Source organism: Takifugu flavidus, chromosome 6, assembly GCF_003711565.1.
Source record: "Takifugu flavidus isolate HTHZ2018 chromosome 6, ASM371156v2, whole genome shotgun sequence".
NCBI classification, from domain to species: domain Eukaryota; kingdom Metazoa; phylum Chordata; class Actinopteri; order Tetraodontiformes; family Tetraodontidae; genus Takifugu; species Takifugu flavidus.
In genome coordinates this window covers 15,351,127-15,367,021 of record NC_079525.1, presented here as the reverse complement: position 1 = coordinate 15,367,021, position 15,895 = coordinate 15,351,127, and the positions used below count along the sequence as shown (strand labels likewise).

At 50.4% G+C, this 15,895-nt stretch overlaps 1 protein-coding gene across 1 annotated transcript; it reads right to left on the bottom strand.

Moving 5' to 3' along the window:
• Nucleotide 1: 1 nt before the first annotated feature.
• evpla (envoplakin a) lies at nucleotides 2-15,377 on the bottom strand. The gene is made up of 22 exons (XM_057035565.1): nucleotides 15,216-15,377; nucleotides 12,504-12,603; nucleotides 12,273-12,427; nucleotides 12,063-12,186; nucleotides 11,093-11,224; nucleotides 10,739-10,780; nucleotides 10,405-10,566; nucleotides 9,595-9,702; nucleotides 9,423-9,518; nucleotides 9,206-9,316; nucleotides 6,383-6,529; nucleotides 6,152-6,306; nucleotides 5,981-6,078; nucleotides 5,711-5,883; nucleotides 5,222-5,391; nucleotides 4,998-5,136; nucleotides 4,737-4,930; nucleotides 4,457-4,607; nucleotides 4,243-4,326; nucleotides 4,070-4,177; nucleotides 3,889-3,981; nucleotides 2-3,768 (listed from the first exon to the last, which is right to left on the bottom strand). The coding sequence occupies exons 1-22, from the start codon at nucleotides 15,257-15,259 to the stop codon at nucleotides 376-378; spliced, it is 5,979 nt and encodes a 1,992-aa protein (XP_056891545.1). The 5' UTR covers nucleotides 15,260-15,377; the 3' UTR covers nucleotides 2-375.
• Between the last annotated feature and the right edge of the window lie 518 nt (nucleotides 15,378-15,895).

Below are 15,895 nucleotides of genomic sequence, written 5' to 3'. Positions count from 1 at the left end.
ATTATTATTTAAATGTCATTTTATTTGGTTGTCTATCAAAGAAAAATGCAACATTGTAGCCCATCAGTAACAAAATCAACTCCATCTTGGTAATATAGCGAAGCACCTCGCCCCAATTCCCCTTAAAACATCATCAAACCCTCTCAATTTAGATTCTTGCGTTTCTTAAATTAGATTTCGATTAGACAAAAACCATCTATCATGAGTTAGGTAAACTCGAGAGCAATCATTTCAGCAGATAGCAAATCTGGGAGTCAAAACGTGTAATAAAACATGATTGATGGCTGGATTTCTGTGGGTTTTTCAATAATCTAATAGTGATTAAAGGCGTCACAATTATCTGCTCTTATCAGCTATCAAGTGTTGCAAACAGAACTAGAATCTTGCATATCTGGTGGAGTTGTGAAGAGCAGTGTAACCAGAGGTTTTGGAGGAGGCCGGCAGCACCGGGAGCCCTGAAGCCGGATCCGTCCTGCAGCGATCCAGAGCCTGTTTGTAGCTGATCTTCTCCTTGGTGATTGGGTCGGTAATATCCTTTATGTGTGTCGTCTCAGACTGCAGCTCCCTCAACATTGTGCTGTTTATCATTTTGCAACCAACTGCATCCAAGATGTTGACCCTACGCCCGGTTTTGGGGTCCACCAGCCCCCCAGTGAGGTGCTGCGCCTCGATGTAGCGCATGGCGTTCTCTTTGGGCATCCAGCCCTTCTCAACAGCTTCTCCTACAGACAGAACCTCTCTGGTCATGGGGTCTTCCACCCCTGTGAAGGCCTTTTGTGCGTTGAGGAGCCTCTGGAGTTGAGTGTCATCGATGAGACCTCTGCTCGCCGCCTTGTGGACGGTGTATCTTTCTTTGGTGTTGATATCAATGATGCCTCCTGTGGCTGCTTGAGCCTCCAGCAGCTTCTGTGCTGTGGTCAGGTCGATCAGTTTCCGCACGGAGGCGGCGCGTACGGAGAAACAGGTGTCGGTGTTTGTATCCAAGACCCCAGCCACGGGGTAGCATTCGCTGGCTGTGGAGAGGCTGGAGGCCGTTGTGACCGAGGTGCTGGGCTTCAGGCTGGAGTTCAGCCGCGAGTCCTTCTTACTGTCGCCTGCCACCAACAGGGCAAACTCCGAGATGGGAATCTTGCCTTGTTTATACTGCTGTAACTGGAAGTCGGTGAGCCTGCCTTCCTGGAGCGCGTTTCTGATGGAGTACTGTTTCCCGCTCTTGCGGTCTTGCAGTACAGAGGTCTCGCCGTCAGGGCCCACTGAGGTGATCTCCTCCCAGTCACACTCCAGCTCCTGCAGACTGATGTACTGTTGACGATCAATCAGGCCCTGCAGGTAGGCGTCGTACGGGGACATGTCTTTGCCCGTTTCAGGATCCAGAATGCTGATTCTGGTGGAGACGTTGGTCTCTTTGGTCCTCGTTTCTGACTGCTCCTCTTTCTGCAGTTGTTGAAGAAGCTCTTGGATGGTTCGGTCTCGCAGGTAGAGCTTCTCCTTTTCTTCCAGGATCTGATTCTCAAAACGCTGAACATCAGACTCCATTTTGAGGCTCCGGTGGCGGCTGATCTGTGTCCGCTCACTCATTAGCTTGCTTTGTTGGTGGAAAGACAGGCTGATCTCATGTCGCCTGGCCTCCAGTTTTCTTAGTTCTTGAGTGAGGTTGTCTCTTTCCTTCCTCAGCCCATCTCTGTTTGCAAGCAGGGTGGTCTCCTCTCTGGACGTGTTGGCCTTGCTTGTTGTCACGAGGTTGAGCTTATCCGTGAGACGTCTGATTTCATCCTCTAGGTCCTGCCTGAGGAACCTTTGCTGAGAAACCTGCTCCCTCCAGCGATCCCTCTCTGCTTCCACGGCCTGGTCTTTCTCCACACGCACAATCTCTTTGTACACCGTCTTCTCGCCGGCCTTCTCCTTCTGCAGAAGCTGGAGCTTTATGTTGACACTATGGATGTCCCTCTGAAGTCTCATGATGCTGCTGGTCTGCTGGTCCATGCCGGCACGAAGATTGTTTGTCATCCTCTCCAGATTTGGGTCTCGTTCCACCTTCAAGACCTCCTCAACAATGATACTTTCTTCAACCGGAGGTGGAGCATTTTCCAGCTGTGAGATGCGCAGTCGAAGTTCTCTGAGCTCAGATTCCGCCTGGATCCTCTTCCGGCTTTCGTCGCTGTCTCTGAGGAGCCTCTGTTTATCCTCCACGGTGGTCCGCAGCTGCTGCAGCTCCAGCTCGGTCTGACGCCGGGTCTTCACCTCATCATCTAGATTCCTGCTCAGCCTTTCATGGTCGAATATCTGCTTTGGGTCCCTCTCCAGGCGGACAACCTCCTTCACAACGACCTTCTCTTCAGGCTTCTGTCTGTCCAGCATGATGAAGTTGTTTTTTAGGTCAAACACCAAATCTTCAGTCGTGCGCCGCAGTTGTGACTCCTCACGCACGTTTCTTCTCAGGCGTTCAGCTTCCTTCTCCAACAGAGGATCTGGTTCGTACTTGATGACTTCTTTGGTCAGAACTCGTGTTTCTATTCTGGACTTTTCAGCCTTCCATTCATCCCTTTCCTGCTTGAGATACCTGACTTTGTCATAGAGGGAGTTGTATGTGGTGTTCAGGCTGTTCAGCTGGCTATTTAGCCTCTGAATCTCTCTCTCACTTTCTGGGCTTCGTTCCTCTTTAACCACTTCTTGCAGAACTTCTCTCAGTTCCACTTTAGGCTTCTCAGACCGAAGAACGTCCAGCTCAGCTGTGACGTGGGTAATCTCCCTCTCCAGATTGCCCCGCTGCTTAACAGAATCTTGGATTTGATTTCTGAGACGCATTATTTCGATCTCTGTGTTTGGATCTATCCGGTAGATCTCGTTTACGATTTCCTTCACCTCGACTTTGGGCTTCCATGATTGGACTTCCTGGTAGTAGTTCTGAAGGTCTAGCAACTCTTTTGACAAAGAGTTGTTCCCAGTTTTCTCATCCTCCAGTCCTGTTCTGATCTTCTGACATTCTGAGATGAGGTCCGGGTCTTGTTCAACCTTCTTAACCTCCCTTGTGATGATCTTAGGTTTGATATGAGGAATAATCTTCTCAAGGGCACTAATCTCACCCTTGGTCTGGAAGATTTGATCATTCAGCAGCCTCATCTTGTTGCTCTCATCAGATATTTCATTTTCAAATGCCCTCACTGCTTTCAGCATCTGTGGGTCCTGTTCCACTTTCAACACTTCTCTCACAACCACTTTTTCGATGACTGGCGGCGATTTCTGCTGCAGAATGGAGACCTCGGTCTTCATCTGGATCTGCTCTCCATCCCTCACTCGGATTTCCTCTCTGAACCTGGCTAGTTCATCCCTCATTCTCACAGCTTCTAGATCCAGCTGAGGATCTCGCTCAAACTCTGTCATCTCTTTGGTGACCAGTTTGGGAGGAGTGTTTTTGAGGGTGTCTTCAAGGGTGATAATTTTCTTGTTGTAAACTTCAATATCGGTCTGGGTGGAGCTGCGCCTCATGGCCTCTACATGCAGAGTGTTCTGCAACTCAGCGAGATCGCTCTCCAGCTTTGGGTCACGGTAGTAGTGGAGAACCTCCTTTTCCTCAAACCGCTCCACGCCTTTGCGACTCTTCAGCGACAGCATTCGCTCTTTGAACGTCTTCAGGTCGCTCTCAGCATGGCTCGTTCTGTCCTTCTCCTCTTCCAGTTCTTTGAACAGACTGTCTAACTCAAAAGCACTTCTCTGCTGACTTTGGAGCTGCACTTGTTGCTGGGCCACCACCTGGACCTTCTCTTCATTCTGCAGCAAGCAAAGCAGGTTTTTTAGCAGTCAGCCGGCCGAGTGGACTCTGCTGCTTTCTCATGGGGGCACAGGTCACACAAAGATGGGAAACTGTGAAGCTGGGAGATGTTTTATTACTTGCACAACGAGGTTCCTGGCCAAGGCCATCTGCTTCTGGCGTTGCGTGTTCTCCGCTGTGGCCTCTGAGAAGCGATTGACCAGCTCCTTTTCCTGTTTTCCAGCCAGAGCAAAGGTGGCTCAGCAGAGGTATCAGGTACATTTAATGAATGCAGCCATGCAATTGTGAGACAACACCCACCTCCTTGTCAATAGCATTTGCCAGTGTGAATACATCCGATCTCTTGGTGACAGGGACTCCATCCTCCTCCAGGGTGCTGTTGTATCTGTCCACACTGGACTCGTAGTCCTGCAGGGGTTACAGAAGTGTGTTAGGCTGCTGGCTGAGTTGGCTGGAGGTCTTTTAGTTCTTACATTGAGTAAATTCTGTAGCTCAAGAGACAGGTCACTGATTCGGCCCATGTCATCTCCTTTCCTCTTCAGATCGTCCAGCACTCTCTGTGGTGAAGAGTTTAACATGCATTCATCAGTGGGAGTCGTTGGCATCATCTGTTACTTTACAGCAGCAAGTCAGTGGCACAAGATGCCGTGGTAAATCCTGGAGGCCGTGGCCAGAAGACACCCTCACCTCCTGGGAGTTCTGCTTCGCTGCGATCTGAGACAGATCATCAGAGCTCTGGATCTGGTCGCTTGGGATTTTGTCCAGAAAGGACTGCATGGATTTGCAGGTGCTCTGGTACACCTGGTTCTTGGTGTTGGCCTCTTGGAGGAGGTTTTCTCTGAAATGATTTGACAGTGAAACAGACAATTCTAGGGTTTTCCTCTTTTCTAGAGCGGTCTAAAATTGTCCAGGCTCTTAATTTAAAGCATGTGTGCCTAGATTTTTATGAGATTCTAATCTTTCTCACCGCTCATTCAGCTGGTGCACCACGTTAGCATAACGAGTCTGCAGCTGCTTGACCTTGGTCCTCTGCCCCTGGATGTCAGGGCAGTACTCCTGGTAGCCCTGCTGCAGGGAGCTGCACAGCTGCTCCGTGGCCTCCAGATCCTGGCTCAGCTTTTTCATGTCACTCTGAGCTGCAGCCACAGACCTTTGCTGGGCCTAAACCAGAGTCAAAGGTCTCAAATATCGTGCTCAAAGGAACATTCTGAAATTATGATCTCCTCACTTGTATATCCTGCATGTGATTTTTGATAGCGTTTGGTTCATCAGGGATTGGACCATCTTCGCTCAGATTCTTCTCAAAACCAGAAACCAGGCCGTCCACCTTCTTCATTTGATTAACAAGGTGGAGCGATGCATTTGCTCTAAACCAACACCAGTTTGTGGTCAATGCAGGTGCAACACCAGGATGCTGGTTTGTCCTGTGCTGCTGTGAGTACATGCGCTTACTTCTTGGTGTAGAGGTCTGCGAGTGCTGCAGTGTTGTCGTGCTTGTTGCTGGCACCACCCAGTTGGAGCTGCAGAGCAGATGTGCTGGGGTCTGTGGACAACAGGGGCTTCAGGTCGGCCTGAGCGGCCTGCTTCTGCTGGTCCAGAGCCTGCAGAGCCTGGACAGATTTCTGTGAGGGACAAGAGTCCACGCATTAGCAAGTTGATATGAAGATCATGGCTGTCTCTCATGATGAGATGTGATAGTTCATCCTGGGCCTCTTAAAGGATCTTTAGCTTGTGTTTCATTTCATAGCTAAAAAGAACTGAAACGATTCAAACACAGGGGTTTTTAAACTGATGTATGAACAAATGAATCATTAAAATGAATGAAAGGCCGGTGAGCAGGTCAGAGGTGTTTGTCTCGTGCGGTAAGGTGACTTTCCACAGGTGATTCTCAGAGCGAGATGTTCTAAAAGTAGCTGTTGGAGTTAAAACCGAGGTGGCCACCTCTTGTTCCCTGAGCCTGCCAGCCAGGTCAGATGCTGGGTCGGTGCGACTCAGCGGGGACCTCAGGCGACTCAGCATGCTCTCCTCGGTGAGGGCCAGGTCCCGCTCCAGACTGTCCAGCTGCTGCGTCAGTGCCGCGGCTTTGGGACTCAGAGAAGCAGAGGAAGCTGGAGCTGTGGGGGGAAACGTGAGACACATCAGGTCCGATGCTCCTGAAACAAGTGGAATTATCAGCGATGCCACATTCAGGCCTAAACTCCTGTGACTGACCTGCTTGTTGGAGCCTGGACGACTGAACTTTGTGGTTCTTCAGAGATGCCTCCAACGCAGCTCTTCTCTTTTTGATGTCTGCCAGCTCATTCCCGATCCTGATCAATTATGGAGACAACTGCATGAGGGCTTGGTTCTCGTATGTGATGCGGCTGAAATGACGTTACGTACAGGTCCACTTTGCCAATGGAATCTGAATCAGGTGGAGGAATTACGAAGCAGACTCCTGGGAACGTCTTTGTAGAACCATCAGGGGAGATGATGTTCCATTTCTCAAGGCCTGAGATCGATTTCAGGGTGTACTTCTCCCCTCTGGACAGGGAACCCTTAATGATAAGACATGTTTGACTGCACTGATCTGACAGTGATCCTCGACTTTAATGTCTCCACCAGGTGCACCACCTTATCTCCCTCCCAGTCACAGAGAGACTCCACTGGGATGGGTCGGCTTGGGTTGGTGCGTCTGAGCCTCAGAGGAGCGATGCCGATGCTGCGCCGCCTCAGGTCTGCCAGCTGCTGCTCGCTGTCCTGCACGACCTTCTCCTCCAGCTGTGGAAACAGGAATAAACAGCGTCTGAAGATGTTGTTCTTACATTTGCCATAACATGCGTAACATTAAAAACATGTGATCATCAATGTCAATGTCCATCAACAACACTGCACCTCCGCCCCTGAACCTGGTCAGCTCAGCTCCGAACAGGGGAGAGAGGAAGAGTGCTAGTGTTCCCAAACGCAAGCCCCTTCTGACCAATCAGTGGAGATGCTTAGCAACCGCAGCTTTTAGCAACCGCAGCTTTTAGCAACCGCAGCTTTTAGCAACCGCAGCAGCAGCTGAGCAGCAGCAGCAGCTGAGCAGCAGCAGCAGCAGAGCAGCAGCAGTAGCAGCGCAGCAGCAGTAGCAGCAGCAGCAGTTGCACAGCAGTAGCAGCAGCAGCAGCAGTAGCAGCAGCAGCAGCAGCAGTAGCAGCAGTAGCAGTAGCAGCAGCAGCTGAGCAGCAGCAGCAGCTGAGCAGCAGCAGCAGTAGCAGCAGCAGCAGCAGCAGCGCAGCAGCAGCAGCAGTAGCAGCAGTAGTAGCAGCAGCAGCAGCAGCAGCAGTAGCAGCAGTAGTAGTAGCAGCAGCAGTAGCACCAGCAGTAGCAGCAGCAGTAGTAGTAGCAGTAGCAGCGCAGCAGCAGCAGCAGCAGCAGCAGTAGCAGCAGCAGCAGTAGCAGCAGCAGCAGCAGCAGCAGCAGTAGCAGCAGTAGCAGCAGCAGCAGTAGCAGCAGTAGTAGCAGCAGCAGCAGTAGTAGTAGTAGTAGTAGCAGTAGCAGTAGCAGCAGCAGTAGTAGCAGCAGTAGCAGTAGTAGCAGTAGCAGTAGCAGCAGCAGTAGCAGCAGTAGTAGTAGTAGTAGCAGTAGCAGCAGTAGCAGTAGCAGCAGCAGTAGTAGCAGCAGTAGCAGTAGTAGCAGTAGCAGCAGCAGTAGCAGCAGTAGTAGTAGTAGTAGTAGTAGTAGTAGCAGCAGTAGCAGTAGTAGTAGCAGTAGCAGTAGCAGTAGCAGCAGTAGTAGCAGCAGCAGCAGCAGTAGCAGTAGTAGCAGCAGCAGCAGTAGTAGTAGTAGTAGCAGTAGTAGTAGTAGCAGTAGTAGTAGCAGCAGCAGCAGTAGCAGTAGTAGCAGTAGCAGCAGCAGTAGTAGCAGCAGTAGCAGCAGTAGCAGTAGCAGCAGTAGTAGTAGCAGCAGCAGCAGCAACTCGGCAGGTACGACCATCCTGTCCTCATATCTAAAGAAATGGAGCCTCACGCTCAGTGTTGACAAGAGCAACTCGACAGAGTTCCACCTCTATGACAAAGCAACCTGCAGAAAGCTAGTCCTGGTGGAGCAGCTAAGGGTCCAGCCCACGTTCACTGAAGTACCACCTAGCTCACAGGGAGCCCCCACGAAGACACCCTGCATCTCCACGAGCCCTGGTCTGGGCCACAGCCCCACATTAACAAGATGGACGCTGCAACGCTTTACATAATCGCTCTTTTTTACAGTGAGTAGAGATTTCATCTCTGGAAGGGAATCAAACCATCAACCGTTGTCCTGTAAAGACTTTTGACCGGCCCGTGGATGATGGAAATATGGGATGCATAGGACCTTAGGTTAACATAAAAACATTCACACTATTAACTGTAATAATATCTAAAATCATGAATTAAAAGTGGAAGTTTAACCAAAACCTTGTCCTCATGTGACATTACTTTACTGACAACCACAGCAGGAGCTGTGAGATTAGGATTAGAGATGTAGAGATTAGGGTCAGAGATGTAGAGATTAGGGTCAGAGATGTAGAGATTAGGATCAGAGATGTAGAGATTAGGATCAGAGATGTAGAGATGTAGAGATTAGGTCAGAGATGTAGAGATTAGGGTCAGAGATGTAGAGATTAGGGTCAGAGATGTAGAGATTAGGATCAGAGATGTAGAGATTAGGGTCAGAGATGTAGAGATTAGGGTCAGAGATGTAGAGATTAGGGTCAGAGATGTAGAGATTAGGGTTAGAGATGTAGAGATTAGGATCAGAGATGTAGAGATTAGGGTCAGAGATGTAGAGATTAGGGTCAGAGATGTAGAGATTAGGATCAGAGATGTAGAGATTATGGTCAGAGATGTAGAGATTAGGGTCAGAGATGTAGAGATTAGGGTCAGAGATGTAGAGATTAGGGTCAGAGATGTAGAGATTAGGGTTAGAGATGTAGAGATTAGGATCAGAGATGTAGAGATTAGGGTTAGAGATGTAGAGATTAGGGTTAGAGATGTAGAGATTAGGATCAGAGATGTAGAGATTAGGATCAGAGATGTAGAGATTAGGGTCAGAGATGTAGAGATTAGGGTTAGAGATGTAGAGATTAGGGTTAGAGATGTAGAGATTAGGATCAGAGATGTAGAGATTAGGGTCAGAGATGTAGAGATTAGGATCAGAGATGTAGAGATTAGGGTCAGAGATGTAGAGATTAGGGTCAGAGATGTAGAGATTAGGGTCAGAGATGTAGAGATTAGGGTCAGAGATTAGAGATTAGGGTCAGAGATGTAGAGATGTAGAGATTAGGGTCAGAGATGTAGAGATTAGGGTCAGAGATGTAGAGATTAGGGTCAGAGATGTAGAGATGTAGAGATTAGGGTCAGAGATGTAGAGATGTAGAGATTAGGGTCAGAGATGTAGAGATTAGGGTCAGAGATGTAGAGATTAGGGTCAGAGATGTACCTCCAGCTGCAGCATCGTCTCGGAGCTGCTCCTCTGGCTGTTGGCCTTGGGGTCCAGCGTGGAGTTGAGTTTGTTCAGTCTCTCCGACAGGAGCTCCGTCTCAATTTGGTACTGGGAAACGACCAGAATACAGGTTACAGGTGTGTAGAAACAGAACCAGCACTAACCCCGAGCACATGAAGATGGTGGTCAGGTGGGGGCGCTGTCTCAGATTCACCCTTTTAAACTCCTCCACGTTGTCCAGGTGGGTCTCCTGACAAATGCACAGATTGAGGAACTTCTGCCACTCGGTGCGCGCCGAATCTCTCTGAGCCTGGAGACAACAGTCACGCAATACTAAGAAAGAGCGGGAAGGGAAAATTCCCAAAGTGGGAAGTGATGGGCCGTACCTGGATCAGAGCGCTGGCCGGGTGCTTCATCTCCACAAGTCTGTCTCCTTCCTCCTGGAGCTTGTTCACCTCCCCCTCATGCAGCAGTAAGTTGTTGTTCTTGAAGTGCTGAGACAGAGAGGGGATATGCATTATTCACATGCTGGGGGGGGGGGGAGGGGGAGGAGGGGTGAGGAGGGGTGAGGAGGGGGGTGAGGAGGGGTGAGAGGAGGGAGGAGAGGAGCAGGAGAGGAGTGAGGAGGGGTGAGGAGGGGTGAGGAGAGGAGGGGTGAGGAGAGGAGAGGGGGGAGGGGGAGGAGAGGGGTGAGGAGGGGGGAGGAGAGGGGTGAGGAGGGGTGAGGAGGGGGGAGGAGAGGGGTGGGGAGAGGGGTGAGGAGGGGGGAGGAGAGGGGTGAGGAGAGGAGGAGAGGAGACTACATGGATGGATGGATGGGTACATGGATGGATGGATGGGTACATGGATGGATGGACGAGTACTTGGATGGATGGATGGGTACATGGATGGATGGACGAGTACTTGGATGGATGGATGGGTACATGGATGGATGGACGAGTACTTGGATGGATAGATGGGTACTTGGATGGATGGATGGGTACTTGGATGGATGGATGGGTACATGGATGGATGGATGGGTACATGGATGGATGGACAAGTACTTGGATGGATGGATGGGTACTTGGATGGATGGATGGGTACTTGGATGGATGGATGGGTACTTGGATGGATAGATGGGTACTTGGATGGATGGATGGGTACATGGATGGATGGACGAGTACTTGGATGGATGGACGAGTACTTGGATGGCCTACCTCGTACTGCCTGCGGAGGTCAGATGGGTCGGCCATACGGTCGCTCCAGTCCTGCTTCTTGATCTTCTCCTGCTCCTCAGACAGGAACAGCAGCTCCTTGTTGCTCGTCTGCATGTACTCATACAGACTGTTCAGGTAGTGCTGACGCCACTTGGAGTTTTCCTGGGGGAAGAGTACATTTATAGGTCGGGAGCTTGAAGCTTCATTGTGCTCGTCAGTGTGTGAGATGATGTGTGAGGCTGTGAATGAGGGAGGAGACGCAGGTGCATCACTTCGGCCTCCTGAACGTCTCCTGTGACTCCATCACGCTCTCAGAGATACACCTGAAACTCACCAATAACTTGTTGTACTGCGTCTTCAGGGCCGTGTACTGCTCCTAAACACGCACGCACGCACGCACACACACACACACACACACACACACACACACACACACACACACACACACACATTACTGTCAGACCTCCACAAAAAACAGCACAAAATTCATAAACAAAGATTTGGGAAAATCACCAAAACATCATTGACAATCAAAGACCTGAATCAGTGTGATGCAAACGTGGGGAGAGATTCTCCTGTAATCCAGCTCCTGTACCTGTAATCCAGCTCCTGTACCTGTAATCCAGCTCCTGTACCTGTAATCCAGCTCCTGTACCTGTAATCGTCCCTCCCGTGACTGTAATCTCACCTTTCCACCTGCCGAGCTGACACACAGCTGGGAGCTGTAGGCCTGGATCTCCTTGTGCAGGATGTTGTGAGCAGCGATCTGCTTCTCCAGGTCTGCCATGGTGGGACCGTACTCCTCCGAATTCACCTGTTTCTGTGTCAACACAAACAGACGACCTGAGCAACTTCTAAATAAAGTTTAGGACTCTCACAAGTTCTGAGTTCTTCAAGTTCAGGTTCCTTTCTTTACACCAGATTCCTATCTTTACACCAGTTTCCTGTCTTTACGCCAGATTCCTGTCTTTACACCAGTTTCCTGTCTTTACACCAGATTCCTGTCTTTACACCAGTTTCCTGTCTTTACACCAGTTTCCTGTCTTTACACCCGTTTCCTGTCTTTACGCCCGTTTCCTATCTTTACGCCAGTTTCCTGTCTTTACGCCAGTTTCTGTCTTTACGCCAGATTCCTGTCTTTACGCCAGATTCCTGTCTTTACGCCAGTTTCCTGTCTTTACGCCAGATTCCTGTCTTTACGCCAGTTTCCTGTCTTTACGCCAGTTTCCTGTCTTTACACACCAGTTTCCTGTCTTTACACCAGTTTCCTGTCTTTACACCAGATTCCTGTCTTTACACCAGTTTCCTGTCTTTACACCAGTTTCCTGTCTTTACACACCAGTTTCCTATCTTTACGCCAGTTTCCTGTCTTTACACCAGTTTCCTATCTTTACGCCAGTTTCCTGTCTTTACACCTGTCTCCTCACAAAGACATGACGTCCCACTTGGATTAAAGGGCTCCTTAAACCAGAGAGAGTACTTCACTGTCAAACTAGGAAAGCTTCATCATGGTAGATGAGCAGTGTGTTATAAACAGCTACTTCTGTTATTACAGGACTGATAGAAACACTTTGATGTGTGTGATCAAAGACACAGTCCAGGTTGTGAGTACCAACGTGTTTTTAACCAATAATGTAAATGCTTTTTATCATTCTTACTTGTTTTTCCCCAAAAACAGGCCCCCATTCGATGATGGGCATCCGTGAGACGTCGTCCACCGTATCGTACACCTCCCGGTAGAAGGCGCAGTCTTTGAGCCAGCGTTCGTGAAGGTGGCTGACGCTTAGGAGGGGTAACACCAGCATAGCTGTTAGCATTAGTTTATATCCAGGAAGCCATGGGAGAGGAGTTGTTCACTCGTTTCTTACTCGCTCTCTATTTCTGAGGCCTGTGGATGTTTGAGCTTTTTGGCCTTGGTGACGTCCAGGAACAGGTCCATCAAGAGTCCCTCTGCCCGTCCCAGCTTTTCTGAAATCTCGTCCTGATGCTGAAAGGGCAGGTCCTTCTTTTCATTCTCATTGTCCTGGTGGGAGCAGAAGACACTGATGGTGCGATTCGCAGATGAAGAGTCACTGATAGACCAATGTGAGGGTTCTCACCACAGCTAGCAGCTCCTCTGAGCGCAGGATGTCTTTCTCTACCTGGTCGGCGTTCTCCTGCATCTGTGCAATCAGCAAGGCCAGCATGCTGCCCTGGCTCCTGCACATGGTGAGAACCACATCAGCTTTAATGTCACAGCTTTAATGTCACGGGCTACCGCGCTGGAGGACGGGCTACTGCACTGAAGGACGGGCTACTACTGCGCTAGAGGACGGGTTACTGCACTGAAGGACGGGCTACTGCACTGAAGGACGGGCTACTGCGCTAGAGGACGGGCTACCGCACTGAAGGACGGGCTACTGCGCTAGAGGACCGGTTACTGCACTGAAGGACGGGCTACTGCACTGAAGGACGGGCTACTGCACTGAAGGACGGGCTACTGCGCTAGAGGACCGGTTACTGCACTGAAGGACGGGCTACTGCACTGAAGGACGGGCTACTGCGCTAGAGGACGGGCTACTGCGCTAGAGGACGGGCTACTGCGCTAGAGGACGGGTTACTGCACTGAAGGACGGGCTACTGCGCTAGAGGACGGGCTACTGCGCTAGAGGACGGGTTACTGCACTGAAGGACGGGCTACTGCGCTAGAGGACGGGCTACTGCACTAGAGGACGGGCTACTGCGCTAGAGGACGGGTTACTGCGCTAGAGGACGGGCTACTGCACTAGAGGACGGGCTACTGCGCTAGAGGACGGGCTACTGCGCTAGAGGACGGGCTACTGCGCTAGAGGACGGGCTACCGCACTGAAGGACGGGCTACTGCACTAGAGGACGGGCTACCGCGCTAGAGGACGGGCTACTGCGCTAGAGGACGGGCTACTGCGCTAGAGGACGGGCTACTGCGCTAGAGGACGGGCTACTGCGCTAGAGGACGGGCTACTGCGCTAGAGGACGGGCTACCGCGCTAGAGGACGGGCTACCGCGCTAGAGGACGGGCTACTGCACTGAAGGACGGGCTACCGCGCTAGAGGACGGGTTACTGCACTGAAGGACGGGCTACCACGCTGGAGGACGGGCTACTGCGCTAGAGGATGGGCTACTGCGCTAGAGGACGGGCTCCCAATTCAGGAAATGATCATCAAGGAATGACTAAGTTCCCTGAGAGTCTTTCACCTTTGATCAGGATCTATTAAAGGACCTAGTAAAGGCACCAGATGTGTCTTGGGGCTCTGAAGTGCTTTCCTGGTCTCAAAGACGCAGCAGCAGGGAGGAACGCAGTGGCGCCCAGACTCACCCAGCAGGTTTTGCAGCCACTCTGGGAATGCGGTCCTTATTCCTGCTCTGGGACATGGGCGGATGTAAAACTAGGTGATGACATTAAATTGAATAATTTACGATGTAACGTTAGCCTCTTGAGGTTTATCCCACAATTATCTTGGTCTTAGACATCTGCATTAATGACACAAGCTCCAAACAGATGTTGTGGTTGGAGTCACACTGCTGCTATCTGGTTTCTCTGTGGGGCGCTACGGTGCTGGGAGCATTGGGGGGATCCCAGTGTGGCTCCAGTTTGATTGTGGCCATAAGGTGACAGTTCCTTCAGCAGATGCTAATTTACCAGCCAGCAGCTCCGGTCAGTTGGATCAGTGGAGGAGACACACGATTCCCTCTCGTCGGAGAGATTTCATGTGACGCTTTCTATGACCGCGAAGAGTTCAGTCACATTAAAAACAAATAGGATCACCACTGGAGTAACATCTGTCGACCACAACATCAGCTTTGTGCTGCCGACTCCAACCATGAATCTAAACCAACAGGACAGAAACCAGAGACATCCCACATACCGGGCATCAAAACCAAGATCCAGGATCCTTTTCAAGCAAACTAAATCCAGAAAGGATTTTCCTCGAGAGCCGACAGCAACTTCTAGGTTGTTACACCGACCTCTAGGCTGTTACACCGACCTCTAGGCTGTCACACCGACCTCTAGGCTGTCACACTGACCTCTAGACTGTCACACCGACCTCTAGGCTGCGACTACACCGACCTCGACTAGGAGGCGTGTTACACCTGACCTCTAGAGCTGTCACACCGACACCTCTAGGCTGTCACACCGACCTCTAGGCTGTTACACCGACCTCTAGACTGTCACACCGACCTCTAGGCTGTCACACCGACCTCTAGGCTGTTACACTGACCTCTAGGCTGTCACACCGACCTCTAGGCTGTCACACTGACCTCTAGGCTGTCACACCGACTCTAGGCTGTCACACCGACCTCTAGGCTGTCACACCGACCTCTAGGCTGTCACACCGACCTCTAGGCTGTTACACTGACCTCTAGGCTGTTACACCGACCTCTAGGCTGTCACACCGACCTCTAGGCTGTCTCACTGACTTCTAGGCTGTTACACTGACCTCTAGACTGTTACACTGACCTCTAGACTGTCACACCGACCTCTAGACTGTTACACTGACCTATAGACTGTCACACTGACCTCTAGACTGTTACACTGACCTCTAGGCTGGGCCACACAAACTTGGACTTGTGAAAAAGTGAGAATGAAAGTGAGAAAATGGAGGTTCCGTCGTACATGTGTAGTGTAATCCACAGGGAGCCGGAGGACGAGAGCAAGAAACATGACATGTGTGAAGATGGCCCAAATAGTCTCTCTCTCTCTCACACACACAACACACACACACACACACACCACACACACACACACAACACACACACACACACACACACACACACAGAGGAAGAAGACTCACTTGCTGCCCTTGCCAGAGTCCTTGGCACTTTTTTTGCTCAACATCTTGGTGGATCCAGAAGAGGTCCACGAATCTTCCTCGTACTCCTGTGTGTTGTGCTCAGGCTGCGGCTCCGTCGTCCTCTGAGCTCGGTCCCACAGTCACACTCATCCCAACAGTGACAACCCCTCCCAGGCGGGTCACCACCCAGCACAGGACTGGACCGACCTGTTTTTGCATTCTTCTTCTCTTTCACCTGTGACACACTCTCCCTGTCTGCATCTTCCTGATGAAAACTCAAGATTGGTGGAAACGTTCATATCCAGCAGCTGAATTTTCCTTATTGGCAACTAAAATTGTACATTTCCTCAGAAGTTCAGCAAGAAAGCAGAAAGCAAACATGAACGGATCTGTGCATCACATCATCTTTATTCTTTCTTCATTCTTGTAAATATTCATTTCTGGGATGTTCAAATGTTCCACTTTCATTTGCTGTGATGCACTGATGATTCGATTCTTATTAATATCAGTTAGTTTGTTTGGGTAATTGTCTTCAGTAGGAAAATGTAATGTTTTAGATGTTTAAATGTCAAAAGGCTCCATGAGCTGTGAAAAAGTTGCTGAGAGTTGCTGTCGGGGCGTCGCTGTCGTGGAAGAAGTTGAGGAATGCCACTTGGCCGCCTCCCGTCAGCAGCATGCTA

What these genes read in the sequence shown, in the direction of transcription:
- evpla (XM_057035565.1), bottom strand. Translation starts at nt 15,259, where the DNA reads ATGTTGAGCAAAAAAAGTGCCAAGGACTCTGGCAAGGGCAGCAA. An exon ending in TCAGCTCGGCAGGTGGAAAG is followed by an intron (nt 10,781 to 11,092) that starts GTGAGATTACAG and finishes GTGCGTGTTTAG; the next exon opens with GAGCAGTACACGGCCCTGAA. An exon ending in GTCCAGGCTCCAACAAGCAG is followed by an intron (nt 5,884 to 5,980) that starts GTCAGTCACAGG and finishes TTCCCCCCACAG; the next exon opens with CTCCAGCTTCCTCTGCTTCT.